This window comes from Sceloporus occidentalis, unplaced genomic scaffold (genome assembly GCF_023333645.1).
Source record: "Sceloporus occidentalis isolate IW3139 unplaced genomic scaffold, rSceOcc1.0.p SCAF_1, whole genome shotgun sequence".
Taxonomy (NCBI): domain Eukaryota; kingdom Metazoa; phylum Chordata; class Lepidosauria; order Squamata; family Phrynosomatidae; genus Sceloporus; species Sceloporus occidentalis.
Window position 1 is genome coordinate 51,001,285 of NW_028316981.1, and position 23,040 is coordinate 51,024,324.

General features: G+C 41.8%; 1 protein-coding gene across 5 annotated transcripts in view; it reads left to right on the forward strand.

Moving 5' to 3' along the window:
* Positions 1 to 21,814, forward strand: part of GRIP2 (glutamate receptor interacting protein 2) — a 577,942-nt gene extending 556,128 nt beyond the window's left edge. For 3 of the 5 annotated variants that reach the window (XM_089520933.1, XM_089520923.1, XM_089520943.1), the window contains exons 20-24: positions 2,967 to 3,123; positions 7,276 to 7,396; positions 9,670 to 9,909; positions 16,972 to 17,118; positions 19,501 to 21,814. In XM_089520933.1, the coding sequence (XP_089377059.1) occupies positions 2,967 to 3,123; positions 7,276 to 7,396; positions 9,670 to 9,909; positions 16,972 to 17,118; positions 19,501 to 19,698 (863 nt within the window). In that variant the 3' untranslated portion in view covers positions 19,699 to 21,814. Of the gene's footprint in view, positions 1 to 2,966; positions 3,124 to 7,168; positions 7,397 to 9,669; positions 9,910 to 10,840; positions 10,947 to 16,971; positions 17,119 to 19,500 lie in introns of those variants that run through there. The other 2 variants (XM_089520954.1, XM_089520964.1) reach the window with 2 other exon arrangements.
* Positions 21,815 to 23,040: the final 1,226 nt, after the last annotated feature.

Below are 23,040 nucleotides of genomic sequence, written 5' to 3' on the forward strand. Positions count from 1 at the left end.
AAGCTGGTGACAGGAGTGATTATTCCTCTTGTTACCCAAAATGTCAGTGTCCCAGAGGGCACCCACAACCAATATTTAATAGGGGCAGTTTTATTAGCACATTTAAAGCTACTGAGAAGGCTTTGGGCAACTAAAAGCAGGGGCTAAGCCTGTGTATACCATTTCCAAAAAACACAGCTCCAGAATGCAAGGTCCAAGTGTAGTTTTATTTACAAGAGCAAAAGGGAAATCAACTTTCACATAAAAACACACACTCGCACATATAGGAATTAGTGATATAAAAAGTGGTAGCAGATAGTGATTTTTAAGAATTGCAAAGGGTGATACTGTACTTGATTCCAGAAGCAGAGGTTCCACTTGAGGGGTCCTGTGAGAGCAAAGTGGCTCAGTGCATTGCTTGTGGATCTGGGTTGGACAGTGATTGTTGAGGAGTCAGGTGAGATACAGACAGAGTGTCTGTCTGACCTCAAAACAAGACCAAATTGGTAGTGCCTGAGCAGGTATATTCATAGGCCAAAACATATCCCAGGGCAGTTTCGGGATTAAAATGAAGTTCCCAGGAGGGAAGAAAAGAACTGGAAGTCTGCAAATGGCTAGACAATCACCATGAATGTCCCTTGACAAAGAAGTCTCACCCCCAGAGGGAAGTAGTCTTGGACTTCTGTTGATGTGTAAGCCCAAAGTCTATCACCCACCATCACTCCTATCAGTGAAGGGATTATGCAGATTCTGATCTTAATTGATCTATCTTGGCTAGGTGCCGAGGTTTTCCCCATACTGAGCCAACAGGATCTCCAAATATGGTATATGGCATGGCTGATTTTCTGCATTGGGGTGTCACCTTGGCTACCTGTCTAAAACATCCCTTTAATATCAAACTGATATCAATAAGAGGGGGTGCAGAGAGAGGTGTAACCTTGAAGTAACACTCTGAAGCAGTGACAATGCATTTTTAAAAAGCACACCATATGCCTTTAAAATGTACTTTTTCAGTTCTCCTGATATCTGAAAACATTTTGGCCTGTTACAGACAGGCCAAAATAAAGCTGCTTCGAGTCACTTTGGAGGTAAGGTATTTCAATGATGCATGCGTCCTAAGATTCCAAAAGCCGCACCAAAGGCACACTCCAGTCCTAAGGACTGCAGTGCAGCTTTGGTGCAGTTTTTGGACTCTTAGGACGCATGCATCATTGAAATACCATACCTCCAAAGTGACTCGAAGCAGCTTTTTTATGGCCTGTCTGTAACAGGCCTTAGTCAACATAATAAATTCACCCATCTGTTCTTGTCTTCTAAATTAACCTTTGCTTTCCTGCTTTGTTTTGCAAAACTCACCTTATTTAGTCTTTTCAGACTCTACCCAGCTGCTGGAGAAGACATAAGTTAGAAGAGATTATCACTCAGTTTTTAAACTGCAATTATAGTTGTAAAATAAGTGATACTTATGATGTGATATTACATCCAGCCCTTAGCTGCTGTGTCTCCCAAGCACGGTTAGGGCATCCCTTTTCACTGACAGGAGAAATACATCAATAAGCTCCCAGCTGTGTTGCTGTCCCATTAGTCTTCAGGTGTGAAATGTGACTGCCATGGCTGTTGCAATATTTGCAGTCACGTGGTGTCAGACTCTTCTCCTCCCCCTTGCTATACCCAAACAGCCGGATTCCCTTTGGGGGTTTTTCCCCCCTAATTTGTTTTCTTTTTAAGTTAAATTGCATTAGAATAACTCCAAAATTGCATTATAAAAAAACTGAAAGGCATGCTGGGTAGGGCATAGGACAGGGAGACAGGAATAAGGGGGAGTGCATAAGAAAGCACAATAGCAGAAACAGCCCCAGTCACAGAAAGTTAAAGTCTATATAGGAACACTCTTGTAGTTAAGTCCTTTCCATTTTGATCTGCTTTTCTAAATGGTTGAAGACCTTCCTCTTTGATTCGGCAGATTAAGTTGCTGAGCATGCCTAAAGTGGCCAAGATGGGTAGCAATTGATGAGGATTTTGTTTGTTTTTGTTTTTAGCATATTAGATATCATTTTAGGACTTTAGTATTCAGCATTTTATAGTGTGATGTTTTATCTTTGTTTTGATTGTATATGTTCTCATGTACTGCCCTTTGGTGGAAAGGGCATTATAAATAAATGTTATTGTTGTGAGAAAAACAAGTAAACCTGTACAGTTCTGTTTTAGTTTAATCTAGCGGTAATGAAAAATCCATCTGTAAATTAGTATGTACTTTTGAAGATTTTATCTCTCTTAATCCAGTTTGTAAACCAAAAGAGAAGTAATATTTTCTCCTTTTAAAGTATGAACAGATGGGGAAATCCTTGTTGTCTTGTCTCTTTCTGTTTCTCTCCATTCCTTCCTTCCTTTATTTTCTTTCCTTTCCTCCTTTTAAAGTATGAACTGATGGGGATACCCTTGTTGTGTTTGTCTCTTTCTGTTTCTCTCCATTCTTTCTTTCTTTCTTTCTTTCTTTCTTTCTTTCTTTCTTTCTTTCTTCTTTCCTTCCTTTCCTTCTCTTTTGATCCAATAGAAGTTCTCATTGTGGCACACAATTAAAATTATCCAATAGTGCAACAGTAAACCTTGATACTGAAAATAGGTTTCTCTGTATTGCATTAGCAGTCTTTGGTCCAAAGCACACTGCAGGAATAAACCAGTTTGAAACCACTTTAACTGACCTGCCTCAATGCTAGGGAATCCTGGGAATTGTAGTTTGTTGTCACACCAAAAGTCTCTGACAGAGAAGACAAAACTATGGTTCCCAGAATTCCCTAGCATTGAGCCAGGGTAGTTAAAGTGGTGTCAAACTGGATTATTTCTGGGCCTGTGTTTCCCAATCACATGACGTAACCTTCAGACTGACCATCAGATTATATTTCTCCTTCTAGATATAGATATATGGCTTTCTAAAACCAAAAGCAATCATCTCCTTCCTATCTATCTTCCTCTCCCTCCAATCTCAGTAGGTACATACTTACCTCAGGCTGTTGGTATTGCTCTTCATCCGCATGAGTGGAGATCCAGCAGACAGAAGAGCAGCACCCCTCCTGGGGATCCCAGGAAGAGTTACCCCTTTATGGATGGCAGTTTCAGTGAGGATGACTGGGAGAAGCCCAGCAGGTATGTCGAGCTTGAAAGAAAAATGAGAAGAAGGGATGGAACTGAACATCCATTCTTAATGATAGCAAGAGAAAGGGGCATGCACGCATGTCTCATTTATGATGGCAATTTTTGACAGGCAATGAGAAATGCTTCTTCTTTTCATTACTAGCTATTCAATAGCCACTGTATTTTATAACTACCAGCATCAATATGCAATTGGTTCATTTCCTTGTTGACGCAAAATGCTTACATGAAGCTTTAATGAAATTCCATGGTGCGTACACTACTGTGCAAAATTTACATCAAGGGGAAGAAACGCAACTGTAAAGTATGCAACTTGTAAGGCAACTTGTAATCATCAAAGGGTGACTGTCTTTGCAAAAGCATCACATATGGGCATTTCAAAGCAAATGTTTTAGGAACTAATGTCTAGGGAGTTTTATGGAAGCAGTAATTTAGTGAGAGGGAATATGCCACATAATGTCTAAGTTCTCTTGAAATCAAGCAAAATCTATTTGTTTTTCAGTAAAGAAACATGGGTTTTCATGATTTTGTGTTTATTGCTATCTACAGTACTTCAACAGAGTGACACATCTATGAAACTCTCTGACATTCCCCTCCCAATAAAGGAGGTGGGAATTATGTGACCCTACAGATTTTGAACTTCACTTGTGGAGTCTAGCACTGCAGGAAGCTGCAGTTCAACAACATCTGGAAGACCACTTGATTCTCATCCCTCTCCTAACATGTGCACTGAATGCAGAGGCAACATTTTGCCTTCTATTCTGCCCCTCCTTTTACACTGGCAAGATGTTAGAACTGGATTATAAAACAGCAAATGGGGTTAATTATTGTGGGTGTTGGACTAGGACCCTGGACCCTTAGTTTGAATTCCTGTTTGGCCATGGAGACCCACAAGCTGACCTTGGGCAAGTTATACTCTCTCAGCATCAGTGGAAGGGAAAGGCAAACTTCCTCTGAACAAATCTTGGCAAGAAAACCCTGTGATAGCGTCATTCTAGGATTCTTCTAAGAGGTGACTTGAAGGCACAAAACAACAAATGAATGTTCTATCCAGCCAGAGGATTTGTCTTCCAAAGGTGAAGCATGATGTTCTTTGCAGGTGATGCTATCCAGCCCCTGGCTTGTGTATTTGAATGATACAGTGGGCCCTCAATATCTGCAGGGGGTCCATTTTGGACCCTCCCCCGGTGGATACAAAATCCTTGGATGATTAAGTCCCTGACGGAGCTGGGGCCAGGGCTGGAGCTTGGGTCTCGTGGCCCAGAGGCTCCGTCGTGGGTGCTGGGTCTGGGGACAGTGGCTCCGAGACTCAAAACCAGCCCCGGCCCCACCCTGGCTAACTGGGAGCCAGAATCTGCCCCCAAGCCAAGCTGGGGTAGAGCGGAAGGAAGAAAGCAGGTAAGGAGGGAGGAGAGGGGGAGGGGAAAGACTTCTGTCCTCAATGACGACATGGCTCTGTTCGTGCTGCCATTGGATAAAATAAGGGCTTGCCATCCGCGGATATTCAAATCTGCAGATGGCAAGTCAGTGGATAAGGAGGGCCCACTGTACTTGAAAAATAGGTTTTATTTTGCAACACAGAACAGATATATTCTTCTTTTAAGCCAAATTTAATTCAGCTTCAACTTCCAAATTTGCAAAAAGATTTTTGGGTCTAGATATCTCCTTGAGCAAACCCAAAGGAATTTCTCCTGAAAGCATTCAAGTTTGTCTATACTTTTGTTGAACTGAAAAGGAATCCCATATTCATTAAGCTTTAGACCATGCCATTTGGGCTGGCATTCTGTATTTTCTAGTTAGGTCTAGTAGGGGTTGGAACAGGCAACAAGTTGTCAGATCAGTGACATCACTATGGGGTTGCTAGGGGTCCAGACAGCACCAAGTGATACCTGAGAGGAGGAGTGACACCCACTTGAGCACTCCTCCCCTGTGGGGGCATGAGGTGGTGCTGCTGCTGGCACCCATCCCTTCCCTGCTGCCTTGTCTCTCTCGGACAACAGAGAAGGGGACGGGGGTGAGCACATGCTTGCCTTCCCCTTCTCTTCCCCAATGCTTTGGTTTGCTTGTGGCTGGTCTCTGCAGGTGGCGGAGGGGCAGGGCAGGGCAGGCTGCCATTGCCTCCCTGGCATCTGCACCGGGTAACACCAACACTAAGAATGCCACTGTGTCAGATATTTGGAATCAGTTTTCCCCTGATACCTCAGGGATTCTTTATCTGGAAATGTCCCCTATGCTTGTCATAGTTCTGTCTTCTATGACTCAGCAACCTGACTAAAGCAGCCCAGCCACAGGACTTGCAAGTTTGTTTCACCATAGTGTCTTCGCTTTACGTATTGGCCATCTGATGTGCTACAGCTTGTCAGCTAGACAGTTAGAATTCTGATATGCCAGCAATGGCCCTATTGGTCTACAGGCCTGATAACAAAAAGCAATCATGGTGCAAAGGAAGAAAAGGAGGTAATGATGGAAGAATAATTGCATAAAATAGAATTAAAAACCCAACCTTTGACTCAACATTCCCTCTGTTTGTGTCACAATTTTTTGTAGTGTTGACCCATTAAAACAAAAATCATTTTCCTTGGCATGAGTTTCCAAAACCATTTCATATGACTAGAGTTCATCTTTAATTGCTGTTTACCCTGAAGAGATCTAAGAAGTGATACCAAAACATCCAAGGGAGTAGCCCCCCCCCCCATGGAAATGTGAAGCAGGTTTTGCTGATATGCAAAGTGCTAGCAAAACATAAGATTTATAAAAGGCCAAATCAGAAAGATAAGTTGTGTGCATGCAACGGAGCACATTCCACCACTGTATAGCCTTCCTGTCAACAAGGGCCAGGTACCCTAAATTCAGGATGAAGGACAGATTTTATCTTCCCCACTGCAGTGTCCTTCTAGCAGAGCTTCACTTTCTCCCCACATAAAAAAATGATAGCTATTCACTTCTATAATGCACTAGAGAATGCCACTCGGGTGGTAACTAAGTCCATGTGCTCTCCATATATGAAGCCAACCATTTAAACTCAAGACATTGAGTAATCAAGTCTGATTCTGACTGCATATCCCTCTCCTGGATTCTGTATATTGGTCCCACTGGTATGACCGAATGTAGGAAATATGAAACAGTATCTAAGGAAAGAAGGAAAAGATTTGCCTGCTACTTAGCAACAAAGGGGTGGATATTACCAAGTCTAGTACTTTTCACTCCTTCAGGAGAGATGTTTTCCCCATCTCATATAAGGAGAAGGGACCGACAACTAAATCAAAACCAGACATATTGAAAGGGCAACCCATGAAAATAAGAGATGGGATATACATAAGGAGCCCTGATGGCGCAGTGGTTAAATGCCAGTACTGCAGCCACAATGTTGTGAGTTCACTCTCAAAGGGTTCCAAGGTCCACTCAGCCTTCCATCCTTTCATAGCTCGGGTAAAATGAGTACCCAAATTGTTGGGGGCAATTAGCTTACATGTTGTAAACCGCTTAGAGAGTGCTTTAGTTCACTATGAAGCGGTACAGAAATGTAAACGCTAAATGCTATACAGACTGCATATAGGTCCTGTTCAGTCCTCTGTATGTAATTGTCTAGATTGTATAATTGCTTGCCTAGTCTAGGGAAAAATCATTTTTATATACATCTTTTTTTACATTATAGACTCCCATGGAGACCTAATGTATTTATCATTCTCTCACCATGTCTGTTACCCTCTGTGTTTTTCTCTCTTTTCTCAGGTGTTCTGTGTCTCAGATCTGAACTCTGTCCCATCCGCCTTTGTACTAACAGTCTCTGAGGCTCCTGGTTTACCCATAATGCATCCTTTTTTTTCTTTTACTTCTCTATTTCACCAAAACGTCTTCCTAAACGTACAATCTTCCTACAGGCACTTTTTATTTACCCTTTTGAACTTGACATTACTGCACCAGTTTAATTCTTCCTTTTGAAGGACTTTTGCCCCGTTAGTGAAAGTGCATGGAGGTTTTGTATATGGACTCTCTTTCTTGCCTGAAAAGTTCATATTGTTTGCTTTTGTATATGAAGACTCTGCCAAGTCTCTGCTTTTACTGGTGAGCCACTTGCTGTAGCCTTACGGCTTCCGTCCTGCTCCAGAAGAGTGCTGACAATCTTTGGTTCCTACGTTACAACAGATATCCCAACCGCCAAAATGGCCTTGAGACCGCACATGAGGATAATTTTTGGCGTGTTTTTGGAGAAGCTTTGGAGGACTTGGAAACATGCGGCCAGTCTGAACTTTTGAGGGAAATTGAGGTAAATTAATTTTGTGAAAAGAGAGGTGGCTGAGCTGTTCTGTTGCTACCACTTCTAGTAAGTTTTCCCATTTGAATGTAAGAAAAAATATATGATGGCTCAGAACAAACCTTTCCCACACCAGTTGCCTTTGGGAAGCCCACAAGCAAGCCATGAGTGCTTGTGTTCCCAAGGAACTGATATATAGTTATGCTGCCTCTGACACTTTTTCAGCTTTGCTTCTGTGGTTGTGATTGAAGAGAGGCCAAAGGTTGTATCTACATGACATTTTACATTTCCCCTTACATCAATAGCCACAATTAGTCCTTAGGATAGGGCTGTCTTAATAATGTGCCTTTCCTTTCGAACATCACTAGAGATCTATAGTGTGCATTCTTTTTCACGGATGTACAAACTTACTGGATAACAGAAGAATACAAAAAGAAGTACACAGGCAGATTGTACATGTTCCCCCCAAAATCTAAATTAAAAAGTTATGCTGCCATTCCTTGTAAAGTTCTTCATTTTTGAAATAACTGCTGCTGCTCCTGCTGAGAACTCTCTACAGACATCACTTCAGGCAGAAATTGGGAGTTTCATCTGCTGCCTTGCAGAAAATTAATTTGCATTCTAGCTGCTTTCAGTAGTCAAAGTCACATCAGAATCTGACCCAAAGAGAGTTCCCCTTTGCATAGTGAGTTCATCTTCCTTGCAACAATACTGTGACAATGTGGACCAGTTTCATGCAAACTATGGTGTGTGGCCAAAAGATCTGAGGCTGAGGAGAAAACGCAATTCAACAGCATCTCATAGCAAACAGAGTCCCATAGCAAAAATGAGCAAATGAACACTGTTATCTTTCTGAATCTATTTGTTTTGCCAGCTTGTGTTTTTCTGTTTCTGCTCTTTTTTTGTTTTTGAAAAAGAGAGGTGATTCAAGTAATTTACAAGAGTGTGGACAGGGGCTACCATCTCATTCTATCACAATACAGCATTGGAATTGGATGGGAGAAAGAGAGATGTAAGGGTGGAGAAACAAATCCCTGGCTCATGGGCCTAGACCAGCTTGCAGTGTCATCATCTGGCCAGCAGGCATTTCTGGACAAACCCTGCCCCCTCCCACAACTCCTGTCCCAAGAGGCTAGTGAGAAGGGCATCCATGGACTCCATCTCACCAGCTGGAGACACTGAGCATTACCTCTTCCAGGCTGCCCACCTCTTTCCCTTTCTTGACAAGGAAAAGAGGGAAGAGAAGCAAAGTTGCCTGTGATCTCCGCCACCATTTGCAAGTACTGGGTGGTAGTGCTTTGTTCTTCCTTCCTTTTCACCATGTAGGAAACAGAAGGGAGCACCAAAGCCAAGTCCCCCAGATGAAGTTCCAGGTGGAAAATCTTCATTTGGTGCTGTAGCTGGGGATGCCATAATGGTAGATAATAATAATAATAATAAATAAAATATTTATTTATATCCCGCCTCTTCCATTTTGAGGATCGAGGCGGGTAACAGCAAAGTTTATACAATATACAACAATAAAAACAACAAGCCCCACAAGACCCCGGCCCAACCCTCCCTCCCAAGTATAAAATTAAACAATAACACATGGTTAAAAAATACATAACAATACGACAAAATTAATAAACAAACCACAAATAAGAAAAATAATAAAAGGAGGGGGATTCAGTTAGTTCTGGACATTATCAACTGGGGAAGGCTTGCTGGAAGAGAAAGGTTTTTGTCGCCTTTTTGAAAGCCTCTGGTGAGGATAATTGGCAAATCTCTTCTGGCAGGTCATTCCAAGTTTTTGGAGCGGTGACAGAGAAGGACCTCCAGGAGGTCACCACCAGTATAGTCTTTCTAGATTGTAAGAGGTTTTTCCCAGAGGATCAGAGTGTACAGGAAGGATTGTATGGGAGGAGTAGACTGGACCCAGGCCATGTAGGGCTTTATAGGTGATAACCAACACCTTGTACTGTGCCCAGAAGCTAGTAGATGGATGCATACCCTGATACCATTCAGGAAGATAGGTCTTCATTTGGTACTTCAGCGAGGGATAGTAAATTGGCACATGTGGCCATGTGCCCTCATGTCACCCAGCCCATGAAATCTTGTAAAGAAGAATCTGCCTCCTCCCCAGTTCTGGTGCCCTTTCCATGGCTTTGCTGTTGGTGACACTTTATCATGTCAAGTACAAATACCAGCTTCAAAATGCTTGTTGCTTGTTGTTGTTGTTGTTGTGTTGGGCCTTACTCTTCTATTTGTTGTTGTTGCTATTATTGTCTGTCTTTTCTGTGTAGGCATCCATCATGACTGGGAGTGTACACAATCTGGGCCTTGATGGGGGCAAGCTGCTCATAAACTCTGTTAACCAATCAGGACTGAGCCCACCAAGGAAAGGGAATTCCAAAAGCTCAAGTGATGGTCAAGGGAACAGCAATGGCACTCCCACCAAGAAGAATGACAGGAACATGGATATTAAGATAATGAAGGAAGAGATCCAGGAAATCATGTCCCCCACCCCTCTTGAACTGCACAAGGTTTGTATATGCTTGGAATACTTTTTAAATGAATGGGTCTCTTTCAGCCCCCATCATCCCACATCTTGGGTGATGCCAGCTAGGCTGTTAGGAGTTGCAATCTGAGAATATCTGGGGGGCCACAAGTTGCCAAGCCCTGAAGTAAAATTTTTGGTAGGATGACTCTCACACGATTTGAAGGGGTTTTGTAAGAATTGGAGGGAAACAGTTTCAGAAGATACATATGCCAGCAGTTACGCTCTAAATTGTCTGGGAGAAATGTTTAAGCACATGACTACAGAAGCCTCCATATTTAGGGGATTAATGTCTTCCCACAACAACCTTGTAGTGCACTTACATACATCTAGCATGACTGGCATAAGCCATAGCTCAGTCACAGAGGCTTGCATGAAAAAGGAGCCTGGCAGTTCTATGCAGAGCTGGGAAAACTGGGTGGGAGGATTCTGAGATGACCATCCAACCTCTGCTTAAAGACTCTGAGTTTACCACTTTCTGAGTCAGTCTATTCTGCTATTGAACAGCTCTTACAATAAAGAAGTTCTTCCTAATGTTTAGGTATAATCTCTTCTTGTAATTTGATTCCACTGGTTTGTGCTGCAGTCTCTGGAGCAGCAGAAAACAAATTCACTCTATCATCTACATGACATTCCTTCATGTCAACTCATAGTCATAGTCCATAAAAGTAATATTCCCAAATTCTGAATATGACTCAGGACTGGGCATACGTATGTCTGCGAATAAGTGAGTGCATACCCACAAATCATTTTTTTTAATGAGCAATGAACACACAGAAGGAGAATTTCACAGATAGCATGGTGACCTCCTCAGGGTCTTCAAAGGACAACCCAAATTTTATCTTATTGGGGGTGGGCAAGGGGGAAGGATGAAAACAAAGGACCCATGAGTGTGCCTTCTTTTTATTATTTACCAGAACTTCTGAAAGACTTGTGAAACCCTGAGATGCAGCATACAAATTCTATGCAGTTATCAGGAATATCTAATCTCACCTAGTAGCAATGGCATGCAGTCCATTAACCTCCCGTACAGAAGAATGCTACTTCTGCCTCTCCTAAAAGGCTTTAGGTGGCTGGAAGCATTTCAGACTTTTAGTTAAAAATCAAACACTCACTATTTAAATGACAGAGGGTTCATTCTGGAGTCAGGTTAAGAGGGATTACTGAAAAACTAAACAACCTCCCACTTCTAGAGTCTTAAAGGTAAGATTAATGTTAAACTTGCTCATTTATTATGCTACCCTAAAATCACTTCCTTGATTTTTATGTTGGGTAGGGTGGATGGGTTTGTACAACTAGCATTCCCATGACCTTTCAGTCACTATTACTGAGAACAGATGTAAGAAAACACCCCTAATATCCAGGGCCCAGATTTGCTTTTCTTTTACCTCCCCATTTTCCCAGAATGCATACTGCATATGGTAGTGCTATCTTGTGCTCTTTAGGGGATTTATTCTCAACTTTATGTTCTCTAAAAAAATAAACCCTTGACAATATATTGAAAAGAAAAGGTTATTGGACAACATCCACAAATTAAAGGAAAAAAGAATTATTCTACTTCATTAGCAGTGCATATGGAAGCAAGGCCTGCCAAAGATTTACAGTTTATTTCTAGCAGGAGCTGAAAAGATTTGGCCTGATTGAAAAGCCAATTTTATTTTATTGTGTTTTCCCACATAATTACACCACACATGCAAATCACCTTCCCTACTCCTCCTCCTTCCTCAGTCTATTTTCATGTTTTCTTTATTTAGAAGGGTGGGTATCTTGCAGATCTCTAGATCCTGATGGAATGTAACTCCCAGTCTTCTTCACCATTGGGTATGCTGCCTAGGGCTAATTGGAATTTGTAGTTCAACAATACTTGGAGGAATACACAATTCCCAGCTGTGTCTTATCCCCATGTTCCCTGAGCGCTCCAGAAGCCTATACATGAGAATCTGGGGGTCAAAGCAGATGTCCAATCCCTGTAATTAACACTTTTCTCATTGAACCTGAACAATCAGATTTGTAAAATAAGACAATGTTTACAATCCAATGGCCAATTAGAAAACAATGCCCAGGCTATGACAAACAGACATCTTTCACCATTTGAGGGAGCACTTCTTCTAAATATATGCTAAGCATATCCCTTAACTTTCATCCTAAGGGAACATGACACCTCTTCGTATACTTAAACAGGGCTATCATATCACCTCTTAACAGTCTCTTCTCCAGCTAAATATACCCAGCTCCCTAAGTCTCCCCTCATAAGGCATGGTTTCCAGACCTTCACTATTTTATCCTCTTCTAGACACGCTTCAGCTTATCAACATCCTTTTTGAGTTGTGACAACAAGGAAAAAGAACTAAGAGAGCCAGCATGGCATAGTGGTTTGAGTGTTGGATTAGGATTCTAGAGACCAGGTTCAAATCCCCATTCGACCACGGAAACCCACTGGGTGATCATGGGCAAATCACACTCTGAGCCTTAGAGGAAGGCAAAACCTATGAGAATAAATCTTGCCTCAAAAACCCTGTGACAGGGTCGCCATAAGTCTAAAATTACTTGAAGGCACACAACAACAACAAAAGGACTATAGCTCATTGATAGAGCACATACTTTCCACACACAAGTTTCAGTCCCTAGCACTTCCATTTGGGATGAGGAAAGACTCCTGTCTGAATCCTTCAAGAGCCATCATTTACCAACATTACTTAGCCAGATAGCCTAATAGTCAGACAAGGTTTTGTAATATGGAAACCTCAAGGTGAGTGTTGAGTCACCAGGTTTCAAGCAAAAAGTCTTTTCAAAGGGCAGCCTCATGCTACTGCAACACTGAATGTTTTCACACTCATACATGATTAAAGGATACAAATGTGCTCTGCCAGATAGAGCATCCCCCTGATTCTTGCCATGTATCCATAAGAAGCAAGGAAAGATGAGACATATACCCATCAAAACTCTGCCTTGCAATATTTTGTGCTTTGATATTTAAGTAGCCAAGTAAAGTCATGCTCCCCACAAAGGATGAAGTTCCACCACAGGTAATCCATAGTATTTTTCCCCTCTATGCACCTGTCTTCCACATTTTCCCCTGAGAAATTTCTGGGGATATTTCTTGGGAAAGCTGTTTAATTCCTCCTGAATTTCGGCCAAGCTGGTCTACAGCTACAGTATCACTGGTTTGCAACAAAAATATGTGGCTTAGTGCTGTGTGTACACTGTGTCTGACCAAATGACCTTTTGCATAATGATATTGATTTTGCTTCCCAGAGTTAGATGAATTAGTTCACAAACTTGCTGCCTTTCAACTTGTGATATTGGTCAGCAGCAGGGGTCAGAGAGGTTCAGCACCTCCCAAGGCTCACAGCCAAACACCTGGCCTTCCTCCTCCTCCTTACTGTTGCTTTCCAGTACAATTTCCCCCTCTCAGCAGCCAAGAAATGAAAGCAGGGAGGAAAAGGAGAAATCCCTTCCGAACATTTCTACTTCTGGGCGCTGGGGGTGATAGATACCAAAGGGAGGTGCCTCACTACCACTTTTAGGTATTTCCCTGGCAGAGGATAGGGCAATGTGTGGCCCTCATGATGTGCTTTGAATGCAGTTCCCATCAGCCCTAGCCAACATAGTCAGTAGTCTGAGATCACCTGCACTCTCACTTTTAGCACTCCAATTTGTTCAGGAACTAAGCTAAACTGGTGATTAGGCATGTAGACAGATGTTGTAGCACCTCTGAGAGTTATTTAAAATGGAAGTGGCAGCATGAGCTTTCATAGATATATTTGGTGGATGCTTAGGCATATGGGGCAAAATGGGTTTTATTGCAGAGCTTGAGAAAGTTACTTTTGGGGCATGCTGGCTGGAGAATTCTGGGAGCTGGAGTACAAAAGAGTAACTTTGCCAAGTTCTTTTATAAAGTATGCACTTAGCTTCATAAGAGTACGTAAAACAGTTCCATTTACATTCCAAAAGAATGAAATTATGTTACAAGCATAATTTAACTTTGTTATCCTGAGTTATTGTAAAAAGGAGCTCATATTTGACAGAAAGGCTGGCTCACACCCACTATTCAGTACACATAGGAACCCAGAATATATAAACATCTCTCTCCTTGTTTGGTTTCTGTTGCTATCAGCTTATTGACTGGTTTATTTAATGAAGAAAAGCACCATGCAGAAACCCCTGAAAAGCTGTATGAGGAAGGTACAATTGACTTTTTGATCTTGATGGCTGCAGCTTTTTTCAAATATAAACCCACAGTGCTAAAATCACACAATAATAGTATCATCTTCATATAATCATAGAGTTGGAATGGCATACAAGGGCCATTCACCCCCCCCCTCCATGTAGGAATATACAACTACAGCGCGCCCGCGCCATATGCGGGCACGCCATACGCGGCCTTGAGCATACGCGCTCAAGCTGCGGGGCAGAAGGGGTGGCACGTCCCATTCAATTGAATGGGCGCGCGTGCCTGTTGCGCCCCACGCGCTCCCGCACCGCCGCGCATGAGCCCCATTGTTTCCAATGGGGCTCAAACATAGGCAGAATTTGCCTTACGCGGTGGGATCCGGAACGGATCCCCCGCGTAAGGCGAGGACAGACTATATAGCACTCCATCTTTTTCTTAAAAACCTCCAAAGAAGGAGAGTCCACCACTCTCTGAGGGAGTCTATGCCACTATCAAACAGTAAAAAAATGTGCTTCCTAATGTTTAGGTGGAATCTCTTTCTTTGTAATTTGACCCCAATGTTTCATGTCTTAGCAGTGGGGAACAAGTTTGTTCCATCTTCTACATGCCATTGTGTGTGTGTGTTAGGGAGACAGGGGGGGACCTACCCAAACCAAGATTTTTTTTAAAAAAAATTAAAGTCTGTCTGCTTGCTCTGAAAAGTTATTCATCTCTATTTCTAAAAGAGTTTTTCCTTGCTCAACAGAATAGTTTCACCTTATCCCTATTGTTTTGTCACGGTGTTCCATCTATACTGGGTTTGGAGGTTTTGAGGTTCAATCTCAGTACTGTCAATTCTGCCTATTTTTGTAATAAATTGCATATAGCAATATCTTAAATTTCTGGCTGCTTGACTCTTTGTTTTTTGCCTCTTTAGGCTTCCATGGCATATTCTAGCTAATGGATAACACACACACCCATGTGTCACTGGAGACTTTTTTTATTTCTGTTTGTTTGTAGATGAGGACTGGATTTAGCACATGGACTGGGTTCAAACTGAGAGACCTACTAGACAGCCAGTAACACAGGAGGGATGAAAAGATGGTTCTGATCAACATATGGTTAAACTGAAGCTGTTCAGAGCCTCCCCAAGGCTTTGTTTTGGCACATCTAAAGATGCCAGGTTTTGACACTAGAAACCTCCTTTTTGCAAACCATTGAGAGAAAGGAAGCTGAAAGGCCCAAGATTATCCCATTGCATGCTAATGAGAAAAAGCTGGTCACAGAGCCAGAGGTCTTTTCAGTTTTCTCTGGCTAATAAATGGTGCTCTTTTGAAATAGTCATAATAATCAGCTGGAGCTAGGTAGGTAAATGCATACGGTATTTAGCAAGCTCTCAGGGGTTGTACACATTTTCTGTGAAATGGCCCTGCTGGAACAGCTTTGGCGCTTAATGATTCTTCAATTCAGTACTCAAGCTTGAGCTGTTCAGTTCAGAAATTGGCCGCATGTGGGTCACTTCCAGCCTCCATTCGCTTTTGTAGCCACCCCCTTGACCCACCCCAAGGCCTTCCTTTTTTTTACTTCTTTTTTCCCATCACACATATACATGTTGTGCAGGTGTTCCCAGCCTGGGCTGTCCACATACCCCAGCGGGTGTGAGATGGGATTTCAGGGGGTGCAAAAAAGAGTAGCTTGTGTCGTTCAGTGATGAATCATCACTCGTTTTTTCTGAATAAAAGAATCCAATTGCTCAATTTAGATTTACATTTTTTGCACTGTATTAAAAGCTTTTTTTAAAGTTCAATTTGCTCACCCACCGTATTGTATGTGGTTCTATTTGTGGTTCAAAAATTAGAAATTGGACTTCTCCATCTTCAAATGTGGTATTATTTTTGTAGGGGGTGTGTACATTAATCAAACATTGTCTAAGGCTGTGAGGCATAGAAAAGGTTAGTAACCACTGGTCTTGTGTGTGCCTTGTTTCCCTGGTGACTCTGGAAAGTCATCCCACAGTGCTATTAGCCTTGTAAATAAGGCATGTGCACCCTGTGTGCCTTGCTTCTGATGAAAACAGTACTTCCAGGAAGTGTCCAGAATGCTATTAGCTAAGGTGCACACAATTTTAGGTGTCTTGTCTTCAGATTTTAAAAAGGAGGGTCATTTTTGTTATCACAGAAGCAAATTCAGCAGCAGTTGAGTTTGTCTTCCAGAGGAAAAGTTAGCCCTTGGGCCTCATGAGCCTGATCAAGTTGTCACATAGCTTCAAAAAGACTTACAAAACACAGATCATGCTGTACCCATCATCTCATCTGAGTACTATAAATAGTCTTTCATGTATTCATAATATTATTCACAGTGATGATGAGTAGAACCTTTTAGTTGCTAACCTTTTGATTTGATTTGATTTGATTTGCATCTCCCTTTTCTCCTTGCACAGGACCAAAGGTTGCTTGATCACTTGCTAATTGTGGGAAATATACTGTATATATGACTGATACAAACAATGAAAAATAAATTCCTACTGCAATACTTCCTAAACTGTTTTTCATTTGCTTGTTGCTTTTGAATCCTGCCTTTTCTTCCTTGTAGCTCAAAATGGCTTGTGTTGTGTCCTTGTCCCCTGTTTTGTATTAGCAGTAGGCTTGAAATGAGGGCAGGCTGAGAGCTAGTGTGCTCCTTCAATATCATAGTTGAACAAAGATTTGAATCCCTGTCTCTTCAGGAATTAGTTTGACAAGTATGACAGTGGAACACAGTGGGCATCCTTCAAACTTCATTTGCTCAAGTTATTGAAAATTTACTATGAGATCCTTGGTAGATCCTTATTCTGTGCATGCAGCCTGCCCCACGAAGTCTTTCCGTACCATTCCTTAGACATATCTTTTCCTATAGATGACCCTTTACAAGGATCCAGAGACTGAAGACTTTGGATTTAGTGTCTCAGATGGCTTGCTGGAAAAGGGCGTCTACGTGAATATGATCCGTCCAGATGGACCAGCTGATCATTGTGGACTCAAGCCCTATGACAGAGTCCTTCAGGTAATAAAAACAACAGATTCTAGTAAAAAGAGAATGCAAGGGATTGTAGTAAACTTGTTCATTCTGTGGAGAATCTTCCACTTATACATTTTTGTAACCAACTGTGTGTGTGTGGGGGGGGGGGGGGAGGGAATCTAGCCTGTCTGCAATGAGAGAGACAAGTGGATCAGATGTAAGAACAGAGGAGATGGACGAATACCAACCTGCAGCTCACCTGATATGTCAGACTAGGGCAGAGCTTGGGAAGCCACTGTTTTGTTTTTTAAAACAGGAAAAACTGAAATGCCTCTAAAGTGCCTCTGAATGTTCCTTAAAAGTAACTTGCACAAGTACCTACTGTATATACTCGACTCTAAATCAAGAAATTTATGCCCAAAAATTGTCCCTAAAATCCTATGAGAGTTTATATACAGGTCAATGCAGTAATACTTAGAAAGGTCATGGAAGAAGCACCACTCCATGTGCCTTGCCAGTGATTTTTGAAAGAGCTGCCAGGCAGGAGTGGAGGGGGGGAGGGGAATAAGGTGATTCCCTTCTCAATCTGATGTTGCCTTTCCTCCTCCTCCTCCTCCACCTCCTCCTCCTCTCCCCATCAAACAAACACCCATTCCCTTTCCAAGCCAATCTGATGTTAAAACCTCCACTAGCACTAGGTAAGTGGTGTTAGGTGGTCAGGAGAGGTCCACAGACCCACAGGTTATACCAGAGGTCCACGGGTCATATCAAAACCCATGATTTTGGCTCTAAAAGCTTCCCTGAACTTATAACTTATACATGAGGTCGACTTGTACATGAGTATATACAGTTAATATTACTTGTGACATCAATAAGTTACCATTGTTCTCAAGCATATACATTGTTACATTACATTACTTTTCATATGGGACTTTGGTCTCCAGAGAAAGAGCAGCAAAAAGATTTTTTTTAAAAAAAAATGATAGGGAGGGAGGGAAAGAGAGAAAACAAAAGAATTAGTTTGGCTGGCAGCCCTGTTTCTGCTGAATGCTGGGAATGTTGCCTCCAGCACGCGCACAAAAGTGTTTTCTGTGGACTGTCAACTACTCTGGTGATCTAAGGGAGCCTTCTCCAATCTAGGGCCGTCCTGATGTGTTGGACTTCTGCTCCCATTACCCTTACTGAACATTGACGATGTTCGGAGTTGCAGTCAAATACATCCAAATATGAGTGTCTGGCTAGAGGTGAGAAAGACTCCTGAGGGTCGTTGCCAGTCAGTGCAGACCCCCGAGAACTAGATGACCCAGTGGCCTGATTCAGTGCCTGTCAGTTTTGCTATTTAGAGGAGTATGTGTATGAGTCAAGGGTGATTGGAAGGGTCTTTTTAAATAACAGGGAAAATAATGGATTACTTGGACTTAGAAAGTCCTAGTCCAGATCCTGGTGTCAAAAAAACTAGTATCTTGGAATAAGGGTGACTCTTCTGGATAAGTAAAGTTTGAAGCAATCTAACAGGTAAGCTCTTAGATATGCAAGGTATCTGGCTTGATCCCTGGGGCATCTGGTCTTCTGGGATCTGTCCATTGTCTTTCCAAAAGCAAAGACAAAAACCTGCCTCTCCCACTTAGGCATTTAGAATATAAAATAACCCCTTGTGGTGTCTAGATGCTGTAGCCCTAATCATTTCATCTGTGCTTTCTGCAAACTTCAGTTAGATCTCATTTGCCAGCTGAGATTTCAAAAGTTCACTCTTACTGACTTAATGTTAGATTCCCATCAGAAGTGTCCCAGAAAAAGGATATCATTCAGTATGATGTTTCTTGCAATTGCACAAGTGGGGCAGGAACGTAATGGTTCTAGGAATGCATTCTATATCATTCCACAATAGCACAGTGCAATTCAGTTTGATTGGGTTTTATATGGTGTAGAAGAAGTCTTGTAGTGCAATCTGTTAAATGTTTGACCTTGACATAAGATTACTTTACAAGCCAATAAAGCAATGAAAGAATTGTTTTTCCAGTTTCGCACTTGCCCTCTCCTCTTTAGTCCTGTCCAGACCTTACTCAGTTTGCATCAACACACAAAAAAGGAGAGCACTAGGCACCCTCTCCTCCTCCAACATAACTTTCTTCTTGTTTAAAGTAGTACGTTTCAGGAGAAATCGGTGATCACATGGAGAGTCTCCCAAGCAAGCAAAACTGTCATTTTTCCAGTGTCTGTGTTCATGGGGAGACACTCTATTTATACAGGATCTTGTCATCAGACAGGTTACTTTTCAGTGTAAGGAAAGTGGCAATATGGGGGTATCAAAGCTAAGCACTTCCCTGCATAAGCATGGATTCAAATGAGGTTTAATTCATGCTTGAGCAGGACCACTGTTTCTCTGTTTTTTCTTGAACCTATCTTGAATCTTCTCCCATCCTTTAGGTAAACCGCATCCGAACAAGAGACTTGGATTGTTGCTTGGCTGTTCCTTTGATATCTGAAGCAGGAGACAAACTGGACCTGGTGATCAGCCGGAATCCCCTGGCCTTCATGGCCAATGCCCGGTTAGATGACCACAGAGATTTGCCAGGACAGCAGTCCCTGGGTGTGGAGGTGAAGGCCAATACACAGACACTCTGATGATGGGTGGATTTGGTGTCAGCTGTCTTTGAGGGCCTGGGAGGGGCAAACGGGATTATTGGGTGTCTGTTGTGTTTTCCCTCCCCTGTTTTCTTTTGCACTGATATTTGTGCGTACTCTATGTGACGTAACTTGCCATGAAGAAATGGGTTTCTAGTTAGTAATCTCTTGAAGCCTGGCAATTTTGGCCTTGATGGTCCAAGCTGAGTCTGATGGAACAGCTTTGCCTTGGGTTTAACACAAAAGGTGGACTGGCGGTCTGACAGCAAGAAAGTTGAACCCAGGGCATCCCACCTGTGAGAGAACATCCTTTGCTCATGCTATGAGCTTCTCTGGCACATGGGGTGATAGGCCACAGGCCACCTCTTTGCCCCAGTCTGAAGGGCTTGGATACATGGTGCTATTTTTGTTGTTTGCTTTGTTAAATCATGTACAGTGAAATCTTTAAAAAGAGTCCCTTGTTTCTGTGAAAACCTCCCCTGCACTATCCCACACCCTTTTCTTAAACCACTGCAAGAACCTTGACTCTCCCCATCCACAGTTCTCCCAGTGTCTTGCAGATCACTGTGCCATGCCAAACTCCCTTAACAATGTGAGCAGATTTCACTCACCGATTTTTCTTTATTACAAAAAACTGAGTACATCCTCACAGAAGATGGCACTCAGACATGTAGCTCTTTTCTCTTTTTGTCACACCTTGAGCCACATTTGAGGAATACAGCAGCAACACTTTCACCACTGTTTGAATTCAACACTGAATTTGTCTTCATCAACTGTGTTTTAGAAAACACTTATTATAGAGCACAACTTACAGGACATGAGCTATCCTGAGAAACCAGTCAATCTGTGCGCTGATATAGGGCACCAGAAAGCTCACTCTCTCCCTGGTTGCTTCTCATGTGTGGGCTGCATCCAGCTCTTTGCCCTGTCCCTAATTTTTTGTGGAACATGGGAAGGGGGGAAACCTTGTATCCCTTTGTCACTGTTTAGCATGAGACATCCTCAGCTAGATTGATGTTGTGTCTCCAAGTGCACCCTCTGTGGGCCGTTTTAGTGCAAGTACAAATGTGTACATTTTCTTAATCACTGATGATGATACTGTTTGGCAGCCTTTTGTAAACAGCCATAGTAGTAGCCCTCTGTTTTCAGTAGTTACCTTCTCGTCCATGGCTTGTGAGCACAATGTCTTTGTGACCCCTCAGCCCTACATTTGCCTCCCTGACCAAAGCCCCTTGTAGTGATCATGGGTGTGATACACACACATTTGTGCAATCATCTGCCTACAGCAAATGAGTTGGATTGCAACCTAGGCTGTAATCTCCTTCTTTCACCTGGTAAAAATGTCAGGACTTGCAAATGTCTCTGGCCAGTCCAATTGCTTGTGCTGGGGCTTCTGAAATAGCACTTTATTGTGATGATTATTTGATTGACCCTTCCCTGGGAACTTTAATAAGTCCCTGATCTGGGACACTGGCTCTTCTCTTGTGTTGTATTTTTTAAATATTTTATTTGATACATTATTAAGATGCCACGTTTTGGTACAATTGGGAACCTCCTCCATTAGATCAGTGTTGATTCAGGGCTGATTGCCAAGTCTGAGTTCAAGCCAAGCTATGATTGCATCTTTTCTTTCTTTCTTTCTTTCTTTCTTTCTTTTTCTTTTGCTGTTTCCCTTCCTGGGCCTTATCAAAGTATCAGTGATTTCCTTAAGATGTGCATGGAGTCCCATTGGGCTGTCTCTAGCTGTAGCCATTCTCTCTTCTCAAAGTATGCAATATTCCATACCATTGCTGCCATAACCTAGATAACGTGCCATAAAAGAAGCTGCAGAGCATTGACAGTTGAGCAGAAAAAGGGGGTTTTATATGCAATATTCTCAAAATGGCAGAAGCTCAACATGGCTTCAAATAGGTTTTTAATGAAAACTTTTAATAAGGCTTTAAAAATGGTCCTTGTATCCCTTCCTATGCATTTTGAATGATATGAAAATGAAATGCATTACTTAAATGTGTATTTTTATCCATATATTAGAGTGTATTCCTTGTAAAGTATTTTTCTATGCTAATTTTCTTATGTATCTATGAAAGCACAATATTCAAAGAATATTTTAGTCCTGTTTTGGACATATTTGTAAATCTATGTATTTAAATGGTATTGCGATTACTTAGAATTTTTTAAAAATTAAATAAAAACAAAATGAACAAGGCTTTTGTTTTCTTCAAGAAGTTGGAGTCAGAATGATAGTATGTCTCTAGCACTTGGATTTGTGCTAGCTGAGAGTAAAGTTGTGTTTGCCCAGTGCCAAGAAATGATCTCCAGATGATAGCGCTTTTGAAAACTGCATTGATTTGAGTAGTATAAAATTTATAGACAAACCTTTGCATGTTTACTTGGAAAAAACGCTTACTGAATTTAATATGTCTTACTTCCAAGTAAGTGTGTTTAGAATTTGAGCCTTAAACACATGCTGAACTTGGCCACTGAAATTTAATTAGAAGTATATTGCTTTGATCTGATGCTGCTCCTGGAGTCCTCCTCTTTCTCCCAGTTGGCTAGCTTATTCTGTTCATTCTGACTAGGGGTGGAAAGAATATTCAAAAATAATTAGGAAATTGTTGAGTGTTGATAAGCCTTGACAAGAGGAATCTTGGACTGCCAAGAATCTTCACAGTTCAGGACTTACTCTGAGCAAATATCACACATGATTGTTTTGTGCAACACTTTCTGCCCAGGAAATAACATTTTCTACATGAGGAATAGCATTCATGCTCAGAAAATAGTATTTCCAAAGGAATATAATTTTCTCCATGGAAAATGCTGTTCCTGCACAGAAAACGCCATTTACTGTGCAGAGTTTGGCCAGAATTAGTCTGGAATTGTGAATAGGCTTCAAAACCTGTAACTGTTTTTGAAGATTTTTCTCACACTGAGAAGAACATTGCTAACATTAGTTGTTACTTCCTTCAAGAAGAACCTTAGTGAAGAATACATCCTCAATTCTGTTTTGACTCCACAAAGCCAATGCATCTGATAATGTGAACGAGTGACACATGCCCTCTTGGTCTATGCAGCAAGGGTACATCATGGGCTGTTCATTTAGTGACACTTCTGTCTCTTTTATGATCTATTCTTCTATGGGCATCACCAACTGTGTTAGAGCAGTGCTGTAGACAGTTGGTTCTGTGGTTCTCCAGTTTTTGGGCTGCAGTTTTCATAATCCTTTACCTTGGACTGTGCTGTTTAGGGTTGATGGGACTTGTAGGCTAAAAACCTCTGGAGAACCACAATTACCCACCTCTACTTTAGAATCAAAACTAATCAACCCAAGGAATCCAGGCTTAG